Consider the following 24,527-nt stretch of genomic DNA (forward strand, 5'->3'; position numbering starts at 1 on the left):
GGTGTGGGACCAAGGACTATGGAGCGCGCCTGCATGGAGGAGAGCCTTCTCCAATGTAGACACTCGATGTGCGGGAGGAGCTACCAACGCCGCCGGGGGACCCCAGAAGTCGTGGATCGGGGGCCACCCTGTGCAAAACTAACTGCACAGTGGAGGGAAGTGCGACATGTTTGTTGTTTAAAAAAATAAAATTAAAAAAAAAACCTTTACAACCCCTTTAAACTGCATATACATTAGTAGAATTTATGTTGAACTTTTTCATTTTTAACCAAGTAATTGCGCTTCATGCCACGCTGTACACAAATTAAATTTATATAATTTTTTTTTTTTCACACAAATAGAAGTTTCTTTAATGGTATTTCTTCATCAATGGGTTTTTATTTTTTATTAAAATTTTTTAAAAAGACTGAAAATTTTCAAAAAACAATAACTTTTACTTTCTGCTATATAACATATCCAATGGAAAAGTACAAAAAACTAAAATCTACTTTTTTCATAAATATTGGCCAAAATATGTTCTGCATGGTAAAAAGAAATCCCAATAAGTGTATATTGATTGGTTTGTGTGAAGGTTATTGTGTCTACAATATATGGGATATATACTGGATTTTTTTTTATTTTATTTTTTTTATACTACTAATGGTGCCCCAATCAGCAGCTTACAGTGGGCCTGTCACCCTAACCCTAAGTCCGGAAGGCAATCTGACACTAATTGACGCTGGGTGGGAACTGACTTACTGCTACTGACTTCACCAGTGACACTAATGATAATACTATACACTGTCACTGTACTAATGACACTGGCTGGCAAGGGGTTAACATCTCTGGGTAATCGAGGGGTTAAATGTGTGCAGGGCTTTTTTTTTTTTTTTTTTTTACTAACTTTCTCTTTGTTTCTCATCCCTTTGCAGGGATAAGAAACAGAGAGATTGTTTCCTCTGCACAGAGCTCTGTGTTAATTGTCAACACAGGTCTCTGGGCTGTGATTGGACACAGCCGATCAGCAGGTCCCTGTCATGAATCGTTGGCCTGGACCTGCATGCACGTGACCTAATCCTGGAACAGCGACATACCAGGGGCACGCATGCACGTGACCTAATCCTGGAACAGCGACATACCAGGGGCACGCATGCACGTGACCTAATCCTGGAACAGGGACATACCAGGGGCACGCATGCACGTGACCTAATCCTGGAACAGCGACATACCAGGGGCACGCATGCACGTGACCTAATCCTGGAACAGGGACATACCAGGGGCACGCATGCACGTGACCTAATCCTGGAACAGGGACATACCAGGGGCACGCATGCACGTGACCTAATCCTGGAACAGCGACATACCAGTATGTCACTTTGCCTGTATCGGCTGCCCGTCTGCAGTACATTGCAGGTGAGTGGTCTGGTTTGGTTTGAACCAGTTTTCCTTTAATAATAATAAAAAAAAAAGAAAAAAAAAAGGAGATATCCATTACCCAAGTGAATGCCCAGTTTGTCCTTAAAAAAAAAAGAAAGCACGATATGATACACAACAAAGCAGTTGTGACGATATGTACCGTTTTACTAACAAATGTCAAAGTTGCAAAATTGTGCTTAGGCATTAAGATTTGTTTTACCCTTAGGCGGGAAGGGGGTAAAAATAAATCGCTGCGTTTCAACGTAAAACACATTTTGTAAAACATTCTTATCAATTTATTTATAATAAAAGTATTTAAAATCTCATACATTTTAAATGTATAAATAAACACAAATATTTAATAATAAAAATATATTTAAATATAATTATTAAAAAAATATTAAAAAAATATATCTACAGTATATTTATTAAAACAAAATAAAATCCTTTGTCCTTAAAAACACTATAAAAATGAGTTGGAATGCAAATTGGCTATAGATGTAAGAGTAGTCACCTAGACTTCCACGACCCGTGGTCACAAATGGGGCTTGTGCTGTATTTAGGTGTTGCGGCGCTACTTTAAAAGTCTTCCTGCAGATTTTATCTGGGTCATCAGATCTCGGCCATGCCTCTCGTAGTGTACAGTTCATCAATAATTCCCCCCTCGGCTACATGATTGGCAGGAGGAACATGCCAAGAGGTCGGTGTCACGTCACAGGGACTGGAAATAGAACTTCCCTTATTTAAGACCTCTTCTTAGATGTCCTGGTGTCAGGCCAGGATGCGGGGGGAGGGGGAGGGGGGGAGGTTTTGAAGTATGAATATGATATCGATCAGCTCTTGTTGCTGCAGAAATATAGTGTATTTATGCATTGGACACTATACTCCAGGGCTTCTCAACCAGAGTCCCATAGAACCCTAGGGTTCCTCCAGAGGTTGCTCGGGGGTTCATAGCAACCCCCGCCTCACCTCCCACTCACACACACCATTGGTCTTTTTACCTATCTATAAGGGGGGGGGATTCTTCCCAGTGACCCTCACACTAATGTATCATGAGTTGTCGATATAGCCATTATTAGCAGGGGTTCAATAAATCCTCGTACACACGATCAGATTTTCCGCAGGCAAAGCGAGAGACTTTTGTCTGAAGGAGGTGTGCCAGGAACTTGTCTTGCATTCAAACGGTACACAATTGCCGGTGTTCTGCCGTATAGTGTCCGGCCATCAAATAGTGTCCGCAGACGAAGCTTCGGAAAATCTCCGAAGCTGAACGACGCCTGCGCCGTGAGTGGAGGTGGTAGCCCCACCATCCAAGCGGACATAGGATTGTGAATATTAGAGGGCCCCTCGCGGGTGAGCTTCGCTCGCCACGCTTCGGGCTCGGCCTCGCTGCGCTCGGCTCTTTTTTATTCCTACTCTATGTCCACTTGGATGGTGGGGATAGAACCTGGACTCACGGCGCAGGCGCCGTTCATCCTCGGCAATTTTCGGAATCTGTGTTGCTGTGTACTGCGCATGCGCAGTACGCAGCGGGCACTATCGGATGGAGGACGTTATATGACAAGACACCGGCCAACAAACGCAAATGTAGGTACCTACTACATGGAATTTCAGCTCTTGAGCGCCACCCTTTGAGCACCTTCTGCTAATGTCGCGTTTGGTGAGCGTTGCTTGTGTGACGGACTTGTGTACACACGATATGAAAATCTGACAACAGACCGTTGTCCGGCAAAAATTTACTAGCCTGCCATCCAACATTTGTTGGCGGAAAGTTGGCCAACAATTGTCTGATGTAGCGTACTAACGGTCGGATTTTAGGCAAAGAGTCTGTCATCAAACAATTCCCGGACGAAAATCCGATGGTGTGTACGAAGGCTTTTAGACTGGAAAGTTTTTTTTTTTTTGTTTTTTTTTTTTTGTTTTTTTTTTTTTTCAAGAGTTCCTTTGTGTTGTAAAGGTTGAGAAAGGCGAATTAAACCATTGTGTATTGGACACAAGCACTTTTATATATGAAAAGTTCATTTCTGCACTTATGTGCAGGACGTTTGGTGACTTTGTGTTCTGGACACTCTGATTTGTTTGTTTATTTTGTGCTTGTTACTTTGTATCATTTTTATGTATTCTCAATGATGTTTCCTTCTTTGAGATAAATTGACACAATATAATTTTTTCTGATGAATTAGATGTTTATTTTAGTTACCTGTTTATTTTTCGAATTTTTATTTTTTGTTTACTTTGGGTGATAGCACTGTAACTTTTTTACTCTTAAGCCTCGTACACACACGATTGGATTGTTGGCCAACAAATCCGTGGAACTTTGTCCGAAGGGCATTGGCGCCAACTTGTCTTGCATACACACGGTCACACAATTGTCAGTCAACATTTACGAACGTAGTGACATTCTACGATGTTTTTCAGCTCTTTAGCGCCACCCTTTGGGCTCCTTCTGCTAATTTCGTGTTAGTAGAAGTTTGGTGAGTGTTGATTTGCGCTTTTCGTTTCGCGTTGTTCGTTTAGCGTGTTTCATTTCGTGCTTTTCAGTTTGCGCTTTTCATTTTGTGCTTTTCAGTTCGTGTCTGAATCGGCAGTTAGTCAACCAGACATGTTGCGGAATCGGAGGAGATAACGTGTTATTTATTATTGGCCTTGGAGTTATTATATAACATTCTTTTTTTGGGTTGAATAATGATTTGATTTTGTATATTTTCTAGATTTTTGAATGCATAGAATGCACTTTTTGGTTAAAGCGGGAGTCCGCCGGGAGTCCGCCGGGACTCCGCGTTTTTTTTTATTTTTTTTTTTTTTTTTTTTAAAGCCAGCATCTACAAATACTGCAGCTGCTGACTTTTAAAATAGTGACACTTACCCGCCCAGCGCGCCCGCGATGTCGGCACCCGAAGCCGATCTCCCGATCGTCTCTCGGGTGCTGCCGCCGCCATCTTGGCTATGGGAATCAGGAAGTGGAGCCTTTCGGCTTCATTTCCCGGTTCCCTACTGCGCATGCGCGAGTCGCGCTGCGCAATAAGGACGGTCCCCGCTGCTTCTGGGATCCGTGTGTTTCCCAGCAGGCAGCGGGGGACTTTCGGAAAGGGGCGTAATATACGCCCCTTTCCGCAGAGAGCTATCCCGGAAGTGGGTGCAGATACCTGTACTGTACAGGTACCTGCACCCCCCTCCCCCTTGAAAGGTACCAATTGTGGCACCGGAGGGGGGGAGGGTTCCGATGAGCGGAAGGTCCACTTTAGGGTGGACCTCTGCTTTAAGTTCTATTGGCAGATAGCAAGTCCTTTTTTTATTTTTTTTTTATTTTTTTTTAAATGCACAATTAAAAAATTGTGTAGCATAATACTCGGCTTTGTGTGTTTTACTTCAAGTGACAGTTTGGGAGTCGGCAGTTACATTTTATAAAATACAATGTAAAATTGACAAGGGACATCGACATAGTTGTATCTTTTGATCTTAAAAACTACAGGATAATGTTGTTGTGGTAATTTGCACAAATAAAAAAAAAAAGCATAATAATATTATTCTTGATATCACTAGAAAAAAAAAGCCTCTTAAAATTAGTTTGCAATAACTCCATCAGTATCACCAGCAAAGCAGCTTCATTATTATCCCAATAAAGAAGAAGCGAATATGCGCTGCATTTCTACATTTCATAATTTGCCGCGTCACCAATGTTAATTCTCCATTACGAACGCTAGTTTACAAGACCGACCGCTTCCGGCTCGTTCCTTGCTTCCGTGCATGTGCGTTTGGACTTTGGACTTTTGTCCTACGGACTTGTGTACACACGATCGGACAATCTGACAACAAACATTTGTTGGCAGAAAATTTGAGAACCTGTGATCCAAAATTTTGTCCGCGGAAAATCCAACAACAATTTGTCCGATGGAGCGTACACACGGTCGCCCTTTCCCGCCAACAGCCTGTCATCACACAATTCTGGCCGGAAAGTCCGATCGTCTGTACGAGGCTTAAGTGTTTTTACTTAAAAACCAGTTATTTGCCTAATATGGTAACGTATAATTATTGGACTCGTAAAATGATCAGGTAACTTGGAATAGATCGTAAAGGAAGAAAATATTTCCCCTGCGGGTCAGTGAAGGGAGCTAGAATCAGGACTGGAGGAGAAGTATTTAGTGGATCGTAGATTGTACCGGACATTTACTAGACATAGGAAACTACTGCCCACATCAATGCAAAAAAAGTAGCAACCACAAACTTAACTAGTAAAATAATGTTTTCTAATCCTTTGTAGAGCCAGCAGAGGTGACAAGTGTGTGTTTTATCCCTGCAAGAGCCTTCTCATTGCCTGACTTTGTTGCCCTCCAGTGGCCAGACAGGGCTTCTACAGGATCAATATATACATTGTAACACAGGATCTTCTGGGATGGGATCAGTGTATGTATGTATGTATATGTGTGTGTGTGTATATATATATATATATATATATATATATATATATATATATATATATATATATAGGCTGTGGAAATTAAAGATTAATTCCTCAATTAATCAATTAATTTTTTTTAAAAGATCAAAATTCTTTTGATCGGTACTCACCTCTCCGCCGGTTTCTGGGTCTTCAGGGAGTTCTGTCGGACATTCAGTGATGTCACCGGACATCGACGCCACCGGACTCCTCCCCCCTTCTCCAAGTGCCTCCGTCTGCTAATGAAGGGAAGGGGGGAGGAGTCCGGTGACGTCAAAGTTCTGATTTAACGTAACGCGTACGGGGGAGGAGCTACGCATGACGTCACACCCCGCTGCTGCCCTATGGAAGTAACGAGATTGTCGGCTTTACATGCTGTGTTTTTTATCATCTTTATGTGAGTAGTTTGGTGTTTTGAACACAAAAATGAAATCTTATACTTAAGCGGTGAGCACTGGGATCTTTTCTTTCTACCCATGACCTGGCGTCCTTGCTGAGATCTAAGGAGACGTGAGAGAAGTTTATAGTCCATGTTAACCCTTTTGATACCCGCTTGCATGCCTACCTGTTTGCACAGGGGTCCATGCCATAAGGTGAGAGCGATTAGGAGGGATTGTCACGCTACTGTGGAAAAAATGACTTGCGTCAGTGCTACAGTTTGAATTTAAAACACATTTGTGTGAACTGTGAAGTTAAGTCATGGATTGTGGAAACTAACTAGTGTCAGGTGATTGTATGTAGTGTATACCACATTTACCACTGACTAATGCAGAGCTGCAATGCAAGGAGATCAGATAAAAGTAGTTGGATCTGTATGTGCGTTATAGGGGTGCAACGGATCTGCACCGATCCGCAATCCGAACGGGTCACCCTGCTCAGCTCGGCACACGCTGCGATCCGCAGAGCACTCCGCGTCTCGGCCTTAGGAAAGGCCGCGGCTTCGGCCTAGTTCCAGAGCGGCGCCCATCTTGGTACACCCATCGGCGTTTACAATGTGATCGCTTCATGATGGAGCGATCACCTGTAAACCAACCGGCATCATGATGACGCTGGTTCCTCTCTCCCCTCTCTGTACTGATCTGTACAGTGGAGGGGAGAAATCGGATGGCAGCCACAGCCATCCCAGCAATACCCTGACAATACTCTGCAATAAATACCCTGCCAATACTCTGCAATACTTACCCTGCCAATACTCTGCAATACTTACCCTGCCAATACTCTGCAATACTTACCCTGCCAATACTCTGCAATACTTACCCTGCCAATACTCTGCAATACATACCCCGCCAATACTCTGCAATACATACCCTGCCAATACTCTGCAATACTTACCCTGCCAATACTCTGCAATACATACCCCGCCAATACTCTGCAATACATACCCTGCCAATACTCTGCAATACTTACCCTGCCAATACTCTGCAATACTTACCCCGCCAATACTCTGCAATATATACCCTGCCAATACTCTGCAATACTTACCCTGCCAATACTCTGCAAAACTTACCCTGCCAATACTCTGCAATACTTACCCTGCCAATACTCTGCAATACTTACCCTGCCAATACTCTGCAATACATACCCTGCCAATACTCTGCAATACATACCCTGCCAATACTCTGCAATACATACCCTGCCAATACTCTGCAATACTTACCCTGCCAATACTCTGCAATACTTACCCTGCCAATACTCTGCAATACTTAAACCTGCCAATACTCTGCAATACTTACCCTGCCAATACTCTGCAATACTTACCCTGCCAATACTCTGCAATACTTACCCTGCCAATACTCTGCAATACTTACCCTGCCAATACTCTGCAATACATACCCTGCCAATACTCTGCAATACATACCCTGCCAATACTCTGCAATACTTACCCTGCCAATAATCTGCAATACTTACCCTGCCAATAATCTGCAATAACCTGCCAATACCCAGCCAGACCCATCCATGCTCAGCCAATATTACATTGGGGGGGGAGATGTATATTACAGTGGGGACTATATGGTGGTGGAATTTTCACAGGTTTTTGCAAATTCAATTATTATTTGCTGATCCAAAAAATTATCCGATCCGTGACTCTGATCCGAGGAACAATCCGATCCGTGAGTTTTTTGATCCGTTGCACCCCTAGTGCGTTATAATTCATCGAAATTAGTCAATAAATTGATTATTCAAACACGGAAATTGTAATCAGTAACAGCCCTAATAAAAAAAATAAAAAAAAAAAAATATATATATATATATATATATATATATATATATATATATATATATATATACAGTGTCTCACAAAAGTAAGTACTCCCCTCACATTTGTGTAAATCTTTTCTTCTCTCTTTTTTCATGTGACAACACTGAAGAAATGACACTTGTCTACAATGTAAAGTAGTGAGTGTACAGCTTGTATAACAGTGTAAATTTCCCGTCCCCTCAAAATAACTCAACACACAGCCATTAATGTCTAAACCGCTGGCAACAAAAGTTAGTACACCCCTAAGTGAAAATGTCCAAATTGGGCCCAAAGTATCAATATTTTGTGTGGCCGCCATTATTTTCCAGCACTGCCTTAGTTACATAGGTTGAAAAAAGACACAAGTCCATCTAGTTCAACCATAAAAAATAAATAAATAATATCATACAATCCCACATACACAATCCTTTACTCAGAGTTAATCCAGAGGAAGGTGAAAATCCCCAGCAGAGCATGATCCAATTTGCTACAGCAGGGAAAAAATTCCTTCCTGACCCCCGAGAAGCATTTGGATTTTCCCCGGATCAACTTTACCTATAAATGTCAGTACCCCGTTATATTATGTACATTTAGGAAAGAATCCAGGCCTTTCTTAAAGCGGAGGACCGCCAATTTTTATACATTTTTTTTTTTAAGTCAGCAGCTAAAAATCCTGCAGCTGCTGACTTTTAAATTACCTGTCCAGGGCGCCCTCGGCTGTCAGGTGCCTGCCACTGCCATCTTCGGTAAGGGAATCGGGACTTGCGGCTTCACTTCCTGGTTCCCTACTGCGTATGCGCGACTCGCTCTGCGCTTATCCCACTGGTCCCTGCTGTGTTCTGGGACCTGTGTGTCTCCCAGGACACAGCGTGGGGGTGGGGGGGAGCAGTGGCATAGATACCCGCAGGTGGCTCGGGTATCTATGTTCAGAAGTGGGAGCAACATACCTGTATTAGACAGGTATTTGCTCCCCCTCCCCCCTGAAAGGTGCCAAATGTGACACCAGAGGGTGGGAGGAACCGGAAAAGCGCAAGTTCCATTTTTGGGTGGATCTACTGAGCTGGCCAGGGAGTCTATTCCACATTTGCACAGCTCTTACTGTAAAGAAACCTTTCCTTATTTGGAGATGAAATCTCTTTTCCTCTAGGTGTAAAGAGCGCCCCCTTGTCCTCTTTGTTGACTGTAAAGTGAATAACTCAACACCAAGTTCCCTATATGGACCCCTTATATATTTGTACATGTTGATCATATCCCCCCTTAATCTCCTCTTATCGAGAGAATAAATTCAGTTCCTCTAATCTCTCTTCATAGCTGAGCTCCTCCATGCCTCTTATCAGTTTGGTTGCCCTTCTCTGCACTTTCTCCAGTTCCCCGATATCCTTTTTGAGAACTGGAGCCCAAAACTGAACTGCATATTCCAGATGAGGTCTTACTAATGATTTGTACAGATGATGTCTCTCTCTCTGGAGTCCATACCTCTCCTAATACAGGAAAGGACTTTGCTCGCTTTGGAAACAGCAGCTTGGCATTGCATATTGTTATTGCACTTATGATCTACCAAACCCCCAGATCCTTCTCCACTACGGATCCCCCCAGATCCTTCTCCAATATGGATCCCCCCAGATCCTTCTCCACTATGGATTCCCCCAGTTGTACTCCCCCTAGCATGTATGATGCAAATTCTTAGCCCCCAAGTGCAAAACTTGACATTTATCAACATTAAACCTCATTTACCACTTAATCACCCAATTAGTACTTTTAGTCCCGGACCCAATATATTTATAAAGATATTAAAAAGTAAACCTTAACCCTCTTGGGCATGGAGGTCACCAGAGCTTCACAGGTCACCACTAGAGTCCTCTTCCCCTCCTCCATGATGACATCACAGAGCTGGTGGATGTTGGAGACCTTGCCCTCCTCCACCTTCCATGTGAGGATGTCCCACAGATGATCAATAGGGTTTAGGTCTGGAGACATGCTTGGCCAGTCCATCACCTTTACCCTCAGCTTCTTTAGCAAGGCAGTGGTGGTGTTGGAGGTGTGTTTGGGGTGGTTATCATGTTGGAATACTGCCCTGCGGCCCAGTCTCTGAAGGGAGGGGATCATACTCTGCTTCAGTATGTCACAGTACATGTTGGCATTCATGGTTCCCTCAATGATCTGTAGCCCCCCAGTGCCGGCAGCACTCATGCAGCCCCAGACCATGACACTCCCACCATCATGCCTGACTGTAGACAAGATACACTTGTCTTTGTCCTCCTCACCTGGTTGCCCCCACACACGCTTGTCACCATCTGACACCAAATACGTTTATCTTGGTCTCATCAGAGCACAGGACATGGTTCCAGTAATCCATGCCCTTAGTCTGTTTGTCTTCAGCAAGCTGTTTGTGGACTTTTTTGTGCATCATCTTTAGAAGAGGCTTCCTTCTGGGATGACAGCTATGCAGACCAATTTGATGCAGTGTGCGGCGTATGGTCTGAGCACTGACAGGCTGACCCCCCACCCCTACAACCTCTGCAGCAATGCTGGCAGCACTCATACGTCTATTTCCCAAAGACAACCTCTGGATATGACGCTGAGCACGTGACCTCAACTTCTTTGGTGGACCATGGCGAGGCCTGTTCTGAGGGGAACCTGTCCTGTTATACCGCTGTATGGTCCTTTTTCCTACTACTGCCTTTTACCTTTGTTGCTGTCTCTTTTTATAATTTTAATCTGTTTTGGAATTTTTATTTTTATTTCTTATATCCTATTATATGTGATCTTTGTCATTGGGACCCACACATATTTTAACTTGCAGTATGTGATATCAACAACACAATTTTGAGGAAGTAGAATACGATTGCAAAATGTGTTGATTAGGATGTTGAACTAGATAGCAAATTTATTTCCAGAGTTGTACAGTCTATGGCCTGTTGTAATGTGTGTACTAACTATGTAATATGAGGAACTACCCAATCTGTCCAATTTGTATCCAATTAGGCATGCTCTTGCACTACATAAATCTAAAGGAGAATTTACTATCAGATAGTTGCACTTGTGTTGAGCCTAAGTATCCTGTTTTAATTCTAGTACCTTTGTGGCTGTAAAGTGTAAAAAGTCTATTGTTACCATCTTGCTCTTCTTGACTGCAGACACTGTCATGTATGCCTTTTAATTGTTGTTGTTATTTGTATTTTTTTTTTTAATTGTTATTATTATTTAATTATTGTTGTTATTATTCTTACTATTATTATTTATTAATAAATCAATAAGATTGTGCTACGGACTAATTCTGTAAATGTTACAAACAGAAAAAATAAAATAAAAAATAAAAAAATTCTTAGAGGGTTAAAGCTGCCTATGCCTAGATCCTCCTCCTTTACATAAAGGAGGGGGCAAAAAGTAGAAAATTAAAATTTAAGCTTTGGCGCTAGAACCATATGTTTGTGCATCTAAGTGCGTACAAATGAGTATAAAAAATAAAAATAAATAAAATATATAAAATAAAATAAATAAAAAAGTAAAAAAAAAATAAATAATAATATTAACAACAATAATAATAATAAATAATAATAGTAAGAATAACAATAATTAAATAATAATAGTAAAAATAATAATAAATAATAATGGTAAGAATAATAAAAATAATTAAATAATAATAAAAAAATAATCGTAAGAATAATAATAATAATAGAAAATTAAAATTAAGCTTTGGCGCTAGAACCCTATGTTTGTGCATCTAAGTGCGTACAAATGAGTATAAAAAATAAAAATAAATAAAATATATAAAATAAAATAAATAAAAAAGTAAAAAAAATAATTAATAATATTAACAACAATAATAATAATAAATAATAATAGTAAGAATAACAATAATTAAATAATAATAGTAAAAATAATAATAAATAATAATAGTAAGAATAATAAAAATAATTAAATAATAATAAAAAAATAATCGTAATAATAATAAATAATAATAGAAAATTAAAATTAAGCTTTGGCGCTAGAACCCTATGTTTGTGCATCTAAGTGCATACAAATGAGTGCCTTAAGATTATTATAAAAACTGTACGTGTTTAGCAATTATATATCCAGTGTCGGTGTTGGTTTTCTTATTTCTTATGTGCGTGCTTAGCAAAAAAATTATTACTTATAAATCCAGTATGGATACTGGTTTTCTTGTTACATACTATGTATCAGTGTGGGTGCTGGTTTACCATGTATATAACTGTGTGATGCTGTATATATGTTTTCTGATAAAATACACACAGGTACCAGATAAACAAAGATAAACGACAAAAAATTACAATTGTGCACAAAAGTGCTGATTAATGATCTTAAACAAGTGTCATGCAACTACTAGTGCAAAAAATGATAGTGCAAAATAATCGTGCAAAAAACAAGAAAAAAGTCCTTCAATATGCAAAGAAATTTTTTCAAAATCGCATCCTGAAGTTGCTAGATAATCGCATGTTGCTGTATCTCTAGAGCTGATAGTGAGATAAGGTGACTAGTGCAGGAAGACTAAGGACATTCCTCCCCGGTGCGCCACTCAGTGCTGCGAAGATGTATTTGCGCTCACCAGATAAAACACCCTCAGAGGGTTAGCCGAGCCTTCACAGTATAAGCCACTGTGCTGCTTTTTGGACTCTGCTACTGATGTGCTGGGGGAATGTTCGCCCTTCACTTCCAAGTGTGTTCCATAGTTAGATGCATGAAGGAGGAGAAAAAAGTATATCCATAGTGCAAAACCGTTTTATAACTTTTTTATTTCGTATAAAAGAAAATTACTTAGAATGCAGCTCCAGAAGACGTCGCTCTGACGAAACGCGTAGGGCATGGCCAAAGACGTGCACCTTTACACCGTCAGCAGCGGCTGGCCGAGCTGTTATACACGCTATCGAATTTTAACTGCATTGTGAGTAATTTTCTTTTATACGAAATAATAAAGTTATAAAACGGTTTTGCACTATGGATATACTTTTTTCTCCTCCTTCATGCATCTAACTATGGAACACACTTGGAAGTGAAGGGCGAACATTCCCCCAGCACATCAGTAGCAGAGTCCAAAAAGCAGCACAGTGGCTTATACTGCGAAGGCTCGGCTAACCCTCTGAGGGTGTTTTATCTGGTGAGCGCAAATACATCTTCATAGCACTGAGTGGCGCACCGGGGAGGAATGTCCTTAGTCTTCCTGCACTAGTCACCTTATCCCACTATCAGCTCTAGAGATACAGCAACATGCGATTTTCTAGCAACTTCAGGATGCGATTTTGAAAAAATTTCTTTGCATATTGAAGGACTTTTTTCTTGTTTTTTGCACGATTATTTTGCACTATCATTTTTTGCACTAGTAGTTGCATGACACTTGTTTAAGATCATTAATCAGCACTTTTGTGCACAATTGTAATTTTTTGTCGTTTATTTTGTTTATCTGGTACCTGTGTGTATTTTATCAGAAAACATATATACAGCATCACACAGTTCTATACATGGTAAACCAGCACCCACACTGATACATAGTATGTAACAAGAAAACCAGTATCCATACTGGATTTATAAGTAATAATTTTTTGCTAAGCACGCACATAAGAAATAAGAAAACCGACACTGGATATATAATTGCTAAACACGTACAGTTTTTATAATAATCTTAAGGCACTCATTTGTATGCACTTAGATGCACAAACATAGGGTTCTAGCTCCAAAGCTTAATTTTAATTTTCTATTATTATTTATTATTATTATTATTATTATTATTCTTACGATTATTATTTTTTATTATTATTTAATTATTTTTATTATTCTTACTATTATTATTTATTATTATTTTTACTATTATTATTATTTAATTATTGTTATTCTTACTATTATTATTTATTATTATTATTGTTGTTAATATTATTATTTATTATTATTATTATTTGTTGTTTATTATTATTACCCCCATCAAATCATTCTCTGCAGCTATTACCTTTTGTGCCACCACCCCCTCCCTTTAGAATGTAAGCTCTACGAGCCGCACCATCCTGTACCTTTTGTATTGTACTGTAATTGTGTTGTCCCCCCTATACATTGTAAAGCACTGCGTAAACTGTTGGCGCTATATAAATCGATAATAATAATAATAATTATTATTATTATTATTCTTACTATTATTATTTTTTATTATTATTTAATTATTGTTATTATTCTTAATATTATTATTTATTATTATTATTAATAATACTATTATTATTTATTATTATTATTAATAATACTATTATTATTTATTATTATTATTAATAATACTATTATTATTTATTATTATTATTATTAATAATACTATTATTATTTATTATTATTATTTAATTATTGTTATTATTATTGTTAATATTAATTATTATCATTATTTGTTGTTAATTATTGTTATTATTCTTACTATTATTATTTGTATTATTATTATTTGTTAATTATAGTTATTACTATTGTTACTATTATTTAATAATTATTATTATTATTATTATTATTGTATATTTGACCTTTTTCTGTTTGTATTTGTTGCAGTCTCTAGGCCGGCACACTGAGTACAGCTCCTGAAGCTGGCTCCATGTATCCAGAATCCACCACGGACTCCCCGGCTAGACTATCACTGAGACAGACTGGCTCCCCAGGGATGATTTACAGGTGAGTCCCCGTCCACATACCTGCATGAGCCACACCCACTCTATGTCCAGCTTCATATCTTGGTGTGATCTGGTTTTGTACCCGGCCGTGCCTACCTACCTGTACACACATCTTCCTATCATGAATGTTACCACACCCCCTATTTTCTGTGTTTTAATTTAAAAAAAAAATAACAATGTTGCCACCCTTGTGTATATATGGTTTTCCTGTAGTAGCTACATTTCAGTTGCATTGCAGTTCTGTTCAGTCATCGGGACGCACACGGATTGACTTTTGAACAGAAGGGATAAAGGTGTTCAATGTCAGGCGGATGTCGGAGCAGAAACTGGAAGAACTTAAAGTTGGTTGTAAAGGCTCAAGGTTTTTATTCTGTGCATGAAGGTAAAAAACCTCCTGCGTACAGCAGCCCCCCACCCCCCCGATCCAGCGATGTGCACAAGAGAACTCTCCCTCTTAATTGACTGAGACAGCTGTCAATCACAGCCAGTGAGCCAATAAAAGAGAGGGGGTGGGGCCAAGCCACAGCCCTGTGTGTGATTGGACAGGCAGAGCAGCTGCTCGGGAGTGAGCCTGCTTGAGTGCCCCTATTGCAAGCTACTTAAAGTGGTTGTAAACCCTTACAAACCACTTTGACCTACAGGTAAACCTAGCTTAAGGCTTACCTGTAGGTCCAAAGAAATATCTCCTAAACCTACACGGTTTAGTAGATATTTACTAAAAGACAGCGAGATGCAGCTGCTAACGGCGATATGCCGTTAGTGGCGGCTCCCGTGCGCATGCGCGGGAGGGACGTCATCGCTGCTCCGGCGCTGTGAGTGGCCGGAGCAGCGATACCCGGAAGGAAGATGGATGCGCCGGACTACAGGGGACAGCGGTGACATCGCTGGCTCCTGTGTCAGGTAAGTGACACATAATGGGCTACTATGCGATGCGATGCGATGCATAGTAGCCCATTATGCTTTACCTTTGCAGGGAGACAAAGAGGAAGTAAACCCATTAGGGTTTACTTCCTCTTTAAAGTCTAAAGTTACATAGTGATAAAGGAGATATTTGTCAGCACACCATGGCTCAACGTAGTAGCGTCCAAACGGATTGTTTATTGCATGATCACATCACAAGGACAGTGCAACGTTTCGGAGTCACGTAGGACCCCTTCATCATTCAGGCCTGACGAAGGGGTCCTACGTGACTCCGAAACGTTGCACTGTCCTTGTGATGTGATCATGCAATAAACAATCCGTTTTGGACGCTACTACGGCGGGCCACGGTGTGCTGGCAAATCTCTCCTTTGTGACTTTCTGAACCAGTTTCCAGCTGGTTACCGCTGCAGCACCCAAACTTTCGAGAGCTTATCCAGGAATCTGTGCAATGGGAATATCAAGTATGGCTGTCACATGGTTGGAAGCCAGCTCCCACCAGCTCCTGATCATTACAGCTTGGCCTCTATTCTGGGAGAAGGCATTAAGCATACTGTCAGCACAGAACCTTGGTTGCCCATAGACGCATATGTGAGGCGTGTTGGGCGTTTCACCCCGCCCCCCCCCCCCCCCCCCCCCCAAGCAGTTAAAGCCCAAATCCAGGCAGAAAAAAAAAAAAAGTTTTCCCTTTCAGTGGGGTTTTGCCCACACTACAAGGGTTAACTGCTCATTTTGCCCAGGGTAGAGGAGCAAGCCTTATACTCACTCAATCCTCTGATTCACTGGCAAATGGCGCTCCCCCACATCGTCTAGAAATGGACTGTTACTTATGTCCTCCCATTCAGAGAAGCTGAAAGAAAAGTTCAAAGTATCAAAAGGGAAGCTAAAACACGTAATGACATTGAAGTACACATGAAGTTGCAGCATAAAAACATGGAAAAAGCCCAAACCGACTGCCAACCTGACAGATTAAATCCAACGCGTTTCGACATGTGGAATGAGGGTCTTCTTCAGGGAAACAGGAGAGAGGGCTGAAAGGCTTCCATAGAAAATATGAGCAATCTATGAGGTTGATACAAAATATAATGATTATATATATATAATGTCATTCAAATATATACAACAGTTCAATCAGTATAGATCCTCATTCAGAGCAGGCCTGTTGGCGTGATGACGTCAGGAACAGTCCACCAATCAAGGCTGCTAGACCACGAGGGGGAGACGGGAGCCACTGGGATGATCGGAGGATCAGGTAAGTAGATCTGCTTTCTCCTCTCCCTTAGACAAAAAAAACAAGCATCTGCCTCTTACAGTGCGGCACAGCCCAACTACGAGGAGATTTTCTTGTTGCAGCATTCAAAAAGAAAAGTTTGATTTTACCCCACTAATGATTAGAAAATAGAGCAAATGTTCTTAAAACAAAAATAATTTCTACTGCAATTCTACTAGTGTATGGCCAGCTTAAAGCAGTTGTAAACCGCAGGTGATTTAAAAAGAAAAAAAAATTCTTGCAAGGCGATGTCATAATGCGCTAGTATGCATCGCATACTAGCACATTGTAATAGACTTACCTGAGAAGGAAGCCCTCCAGTGCCGCAGTGTCACCGCTGAGACAGCTCACATCTTCCTCCTGTCTTCCTTCCTTCATGAGTGGTTGGAGGCGCGATGATGTCTCTCCCACGCATGCGCGTAGGAGTCGCCGTTTCCGGTACGTGCGCTGAAGGTCAGGCACTGTAAGCCAGGACTTCAGAGGGCATGCGCCAGTGATGTCATCAAGTTTAGGAGATATTCACAGTACCTACTGGTAAGCTTTAATATACGCTGTAGGTACAGGTGGTAGTAAAGAGTTTACTACTCCTTTAAGGGTTTGTGTTGCTTCCCGTTGTATAGTTTCCTGTCCCGAAGATCGCACAGGAAGTGAGGAAAACTCAACCAATGGGGACAGCAGAGAATCAATGATTTTCTAATTTAGGTACAGTGGAACCTCGGTTTTTGTGAGTAACGCGGTTAACGAACGTTTCGCAATATGCGTTTCTAAAAATCCTAACTCGGTTTGCGAGTGTTGTCTAGCAAAACGAGCGGGATTCAGGCCAAAAGCGGTGTACAGTACCGCTTTTGGCCTGAGGTGGGGGGGGGGGGGGTGCCGGAGCGGAACAGCGCCGATCATCGGTGTTCGGAAAAGGCCCGAGGACAGTTCGGCTGACCTCAGCAAGGCTCATTAATGGAGTCTTTCCGAGGTTTGCCGAGGTCAGCCGAAGTGTGCTCGGCCCTTTTTCGGCCGTTTCTGATGCTCTCTGGCGCCCCCCCACGCCTCTGGCTGCATGCGGTATTGCATCCCATTGAAGTCAATGCGGAACAAATTATTTTTGTTTCCATTGACTTCAATGGGGAAACTCGCTTTGATATGCGAGTACTTTGGATTACGAGCATACTCCTGGAACGGATTGTGCTCGTAATCCGAGATTCCGCTGTACGTTAAAAATAAAAGTATGTTTTATCGGGTGCGTTATTTAAAAAAAAAAAATGTTAGAGTCACTGCTAAGATAAACCATCAATATGTAAGCAGGCACATTATTTGTATCGTTATTATGTATATTGACAAAAAAATAATAAAATAAAATGAAAGAAAAATGATATATATACACAGATAAGTCCATTGTGGTGTGTGTGTATATATATATATATATATATATATATACACAATGCAACATTTTACATACATAAAGTTCAGTCTGGCCCTGTACACAGAAAATAGGGTAAATTGAATGAGGAGGGGAGATCTATAAACTCCCAGGATGAGATTGTTTTCCTGTTTTCATTGTCATTGCACATTTCAGACCCCCTGAGCTTAAAAACACCTCAGTAGGTGAAAGTGGATCTTCATCTGCCCGCTCTCACCATTTTTTTGTTATTTTTTTAACCCCCCCCCCCTCCCACTTACCAGGGGGTCTGTGGTATGTATTTCAGTTACTCGCCCATCCAGAAGATCCCGTGTTGTCTCGCTGAGATCGTCTTTTGTTAAATCTTGGCCCCCGAGCCACTGTGTTGCTTGTGACGTCATCGAGAGGCCAGCTGGCTCTTCCTGGCCTCTGCTCCTTTCTGAATGAAGGGCTATTCCTCCTGGGATATGTGACATGTATACCCCAAGAGGCACAGCGAGCACTGTTCAATTAATTTGCCTAGGGGAGCGAGGAGGGGGGGGGGGGGTGGGCTGCACAGTTCTTTTCTTAATTAAGTTAAAATTGACCGTGAAGCTTTATAGCAGTGCTGTCCGTTGCTTGCTTTTATCCGACCCTTGGGGCAATAGTAGCCCCCCGGCCAGCAACAGTGGGGGCGTAGTTCCGGCCACTGACACCAACAGGACACTATTCCTCCCACTGATACCAATGATGGGGCACTATCCCTCCCACTGACACCAATGATGGGCCACTATCCCTCCCACTGATACCAATGATGGGCCACTATCCCTCCCACTGATACCAATGATGGGCCACTATCCCTCCCACTGATACCAATGATGGGCCACTATCCCTCCCACTGATACCAATGATGGGCCACTATCCCTCCCACTGATACCAATGATGGGGCACTATCCCTCCCACTGACACCAATGATGGGCCACTATTCCTCCCACTGACACCAATGATGGGCCACTATCCCTCCCACTGATACCAATGATGGGGCACTATCCCTCCCACTGACACCAATGATGGGGCACTATTCCTCCCACTGACACCAATGATGGGGCACTATTCATCCCGCTGACACCAATGATGGGGCACTATCCCTCCCGCTGACACCAATGATGGGGCACTATTCTTCCCGCTGACACCAATGATGGGGCACTATCCCTCCCACTGACACCAATGATGGGGCACTATTCATCCCACTGACACCAATGATGGGCCACTATCCCTCCCACTGACACCAATGATGGGCCACTATCCCTCCCACTGATACCAATGATGGGGCACTATCCCTCCCACTGATACCAATGATGGGCCACTATCCCTCCCAGTGATACCAATGATGGGGCACTATCCCTCCCACTGATACCAATGATGGGCCACTATCCCTCCCACTGATACCAATGATGGGCCACTATCCCTCCCACTGATACCAATGATGGGCCACTATCCCTCCCACTGATACCAATGATGGGCCACTATCCCTCCCACTGATACCAATGATGGGGCACTATCCCTCCCACTGACACCAATGATGGGCCACTATTCCTCCCACTGACACCAATGATGGGCCACTATCCCTCCCACTGATACCAATGATGGGGCACTATCCCTCCCACTCACACCAATGATGGGGCACTATTCATCCCACTGACACCAATGATGGGGCACTATCCCTCCCACTGACACCAATGATGGGGCACTATCCCTCCCACTGACACCAATGATGGGCCACTATTCCTCCCACTGACACCAATGATGGGCCACTATCCCTCCCACTGATACCAACGATGGGGCACTATCCCTCCCACTGACACCAATGATGGGGCACTATTCATCCCACTGACACCAATGATGGGGCACTATTCATCCCGCTGACACCAATGATGGGGCACTATTCTTCCCGCTGACACCAAAGATGGGGCACTATACTTCCCGCTCACACCAATGATGGGGCACTATTCCTCCCACTGACACCAATGATGGGGCACTAGTTCTCCTACTGACACCAATGATGGGGCACTATCCCTGCCACTGACACCAATGATCAATGATCGGGCACTATTCCTCCCACTGACACCAATGATGGGGCACTATTCCTCCTACCGACACCAATGATGGGGCACTATTCCTCCCACCGACACCAATGATCGGGCACAGGACATAGAAAATGTATGGGAACCACCCCCCGTGTAGGAGGACATAGATGTCAAAAAATGACCTCAGCTGGGAATGGTGCAGGGGAGACCATGCATGGTTGCAGAAGGTAGCTAAAAAATATAAAAAGAGCAAACCAGGGGATCAATTAATATAACCACATTCTGGACAAAAGACATTGCAATTCCGGTTGAATGGGCCAGAAAGAACACTATGCACCTACTATGCTCAAAATTGAAAAACAGAGGGGTGTTCAGGGGCACCAATGTACTGATATAGACATACAAATGAGACGAAAAATTGTCCTAAACCTTGAGCACAAAGCGTTGGTAGCCACTGAAATATAGAAAAATAGAAAACGCCCAATATAATGGCTACATCATTAAATATGTGGGGGGGAAAAAAAACGGCACATAGCTCAATATGTATAAAAAGTTTCTTTTATAATCATCAAATAGCTTTCATGGAATGAATCCAGTCATGCCCACCAATATATCGCAGATATCATGAATCCTTCGCTGGGAAATCAGTAAGCAGCAATGTAGTGATAAAGTATACATCAGTGGATCAATGGTGGATCAAACCAGAGTGAGGACTAAAAAAACAACTTATGTATAAAAGTGCAAGAAAGGTCTATACCTGCACGCCATGAGGAAGAGATGTGGTCTCCCCTGACCTCCAGGCGACTGTCTGCTGGAGTGGCCGGCATTAAATACCTCCCGCTCGCTCGGCGTCTGACGTCACCAAGCGAGCGCGTACAAGAAAAGTCTACCGCGCATGCGCCTGTTGACAGAACCAGGGTGGCCTACAATACCCAAGAGTCATAGCGACAATGATGGAGCACTATTCATCCCACTGACACCAATGATGGGGCACTATTCATCCCACTGACACCAATGATGGGGCACTATTCATCCCACTGACACCAATGATGGGGCACTATTCATCCCACTGACACCAATGATGGGGCACTATTCATCCCACTGACACCAATGATGGGGCACTATTCCTCCCACTGACACCAATGATGGGGCACTATTCCTCCCACTGACACCAATGATGGGGCACTATTCCTCCCACTGACACCAATGATGGGGCACTATTCATCCCACTGACACCAATGATGGGGCACTATTCCTCCCACTGACACCAACAATAGCAGACTATTCCTCCCACTGACACCAATGATGGGGCACTATTCCTCCCACTGACACCAACAATAGCAGACTATTCCTCCCACTGACACCAATGATGGGGCACTATTCCTCCCACTGACACCAATGATGGGGCACTATTCATCCCACTGACACCAATGATGGGGCACTATTCCTCCCACTGACACCAACAATAGCAGACTATTCCTCCCACTGACACCAATGATGGGGCACTATTCCTCCCACTGACACCAACAATAGCAGACTATTCCTCCCACTGACACCAATGATGGGGCACTATTCCTCCCACTGACACCAATGATGGGGCACTATTCATCCCACTGACACCAATGATGGGGCACTATTCCTCCCACTGACACCAACAATAGCAGACTATTCCTCCCACTGACACCAATGATGGGGCACTATTCCTCCCACTGACACCAACAATAGCAGACTATTCCTCCCACTGACACCAATGATGGGGCACTATTCCTCCCCCTTTTCGAAAGAGGGAACACGGTCTACAGCCATGGTCAAAAGTTTTGAAAATGACACAAATATTCATTTTCACAAAGTCTGCTGCCTCAGTTTTTATGGATCTTTTTGTCAGATGTTACTATGGGATACTGAAGTATAATTACAAGTATTTCATCAGTATCAGAGGCTTTTATTGACAATTACAGGAATTTACAATTACTTTATGCAAAGAGTCAATATTTGCAGTGCCGACCCTTCGTTTTCAAGATCTCTGCAATTCTCCCCGGCATGCTGTCACTCAACTTCTGGGCCACACCCCGACTGATGCATTTTTTTTCCCCGGATGCTCCAAACAATCAGATAGGGGATTCATCAGAGAAAATGACTTTCCCCCAGTCCTCAGCCATCCAATCCCTGGACCTTTATGCCCAATATCAGTCTGTCTCTGATGTTTTTTCTGGAGAGAAGTGGCTTCTTTGCTGGACTTCTTAACACCAAGTCATCCTCCAAAAGTCTTCTCCTCGCTGTGCATGCCGATCTACTTACACCCGCTGACTGCCATTCCTGAGCAAACTCTGCACTGGTGGTGCCCCCCCCCCCCCCCCCCCGATCCCACAGCTGAATCACCTGTAGGCAGGGCAGCCATCAGAAATTTTTGGTCCCCTTACACAGCTTTAGACCTGAGCCCCCCCGAGCCGACCACCAACGTTCCCCAGGGCTTGCCTATGGACTATCCTACTGAATCCGCACACCGGCCACCTCACCTGTACGCACTCAGCCCCCCCCCAATCCTGTATATATGTCAGCCCCCCCACACACACCTGTATATATGTCAGCCCCCCCCACACACACACACACACACACCTGTATATATGTCAGCCCCCCACACACCTGTATATATGTCAGCCCCCCACACACACCTGTATATATCTCAGCCCCCCACACACCTGTATATATGTCAGCCCCCCCCCCCACACACACACACACCTGTATATATGTCAGCCCCCCCCCACACACACACCTGTACATATGTCAGCCCCCCCAACACACACCTGTATATATGTCAGCCCCCCCACACACACACACACACACACACACACACACACACACACACACACACACACACACACCTGTATATATGTCAGCACCCCACACACACACACCTGTATATATGTCAGCCCCCCCCACACACACACACACACACCTGTATATATGTCAGCCCCACACACACACACACACACACACCTGTATATATGTCGGCCCCCCCAACACACACCTGTATATATGTCAGCCCCCCCCCCCACACACACCTGTATATATGTCAGCCCCCCCACACACACCTGTATATATGTCAGCCCCCCACACACACCTGTATATATCTCAGCCCCCCACACACCTGTATATATGTCAGCCCCCCCCCCCACACACACACACACCTGTATATATGTCAGCCCCCCCCCACACACACACCTGTACATATGTCAGCCCCCCCCCACACACACACCTGTACATATGTCAGCCCCCCCAACACACACCTGTATATATGTCAGCCCCCCCCCCACACACACACACACACACACACACACACACACCTGTATATATGTCAGCACCCCACACACACACACCTGTATATATGTCAGCCCCCCCCCCCCACACACACACACACACACACACACACACACCTATATATATGTCAGCCCCACACACACACACACACACACCTGTATATATGTCGGCCCCCCCAACACACACCTGTATATATGTCAGCCCCCCCCCCCCACACACACCTGTATATATGTCAGCCCCCCCACACACACCTGTATATATGTCAGCCCCCCCCCCACACACACACACACCTGTATATATGTCAGCCCCCCCCACACACACACCTATATATATGTCAGCACCCCCCCACACACACCTGTACATATGTCAGCCCCCCCAACACACACCTGTATATATGTCAGCCCCCCCAACACACACCTGTATATATGTCAGCCCCCCCCCACACACACACCTGTATATATGTCAGCCACCCCAACACACACCTGTATATATGTCAGCCACCCCACACACACCCCTGTATATATGTCAGCCACCCCACACACACACCTGTATATGTCAGCCCCCCCCCCCACACACACCTGTATATATGTAAGCCACCCCTCCACACGCACACACAACTGTATATATGGCAGCCCCACGTACACACATCTGTACACACACAAGAATCTGGCCCCTCCCTGTACACAAACAGTCCCCCTCCCTTTCCTTCCCAGCCCCTACTGTAACTTCCTTTTTACAAATCATGTTGCTGAGGAGCATAGTACAGGCAGATCACTGTCACACGAGGGGTGCACATGCACATAGTAGCCAGAGGTGGCAGTAAAGAGCTCAATGTCTAAAATC

At 43.3% G+C, this 24,527-nt stretch overlaps 1 protein-coding gene across 4 annotated transcripts in view; it reads left to right on the forward strand.

Moving 5' to 3' along the window:
* Positions 1–24,527, forward strand: part of KCNAB2 (potassium voltage-gated channel subfamily A regulatory beta subunit 2) — a 330,950-nt gene that overhangs the window by 102,341 nt on the left and 204,082 nt on the right. For all 4 annotated transcript variants that reach the window (XM_077458287.1, XM_077458289.1, XM_077458288.1 and 1 more), the window contains exon 2: positions 14,604–14,723. In XM_077458287.1, the coding sequence (XP_077314413.1) occupies positions 14,647–14,723 (77 nt within the window). In that variant the 5' untranslated portion in view covers positions 14,604–14,646. The remainder of the gene's footprint in view (positions 1–14,603; positions 14,724–24,527) is intronic.

The sequence above is a fragment of the Lithobates pipiens genome, unplaced genomic scaffold (genome assembly GCF_037356315.1).
Source record: "Lithobates pipiens isolate NorthernLeopardFrog02 unplaced genomic scaffold, aLitPip1_a1.2 Scaffold_27, whole genome shotgun sequence".
NCBI lineage: Eukaryota > Metazoa > Chordata > Amphibia > Anura > Ranidae > Lithobates > Lithobates pipiens.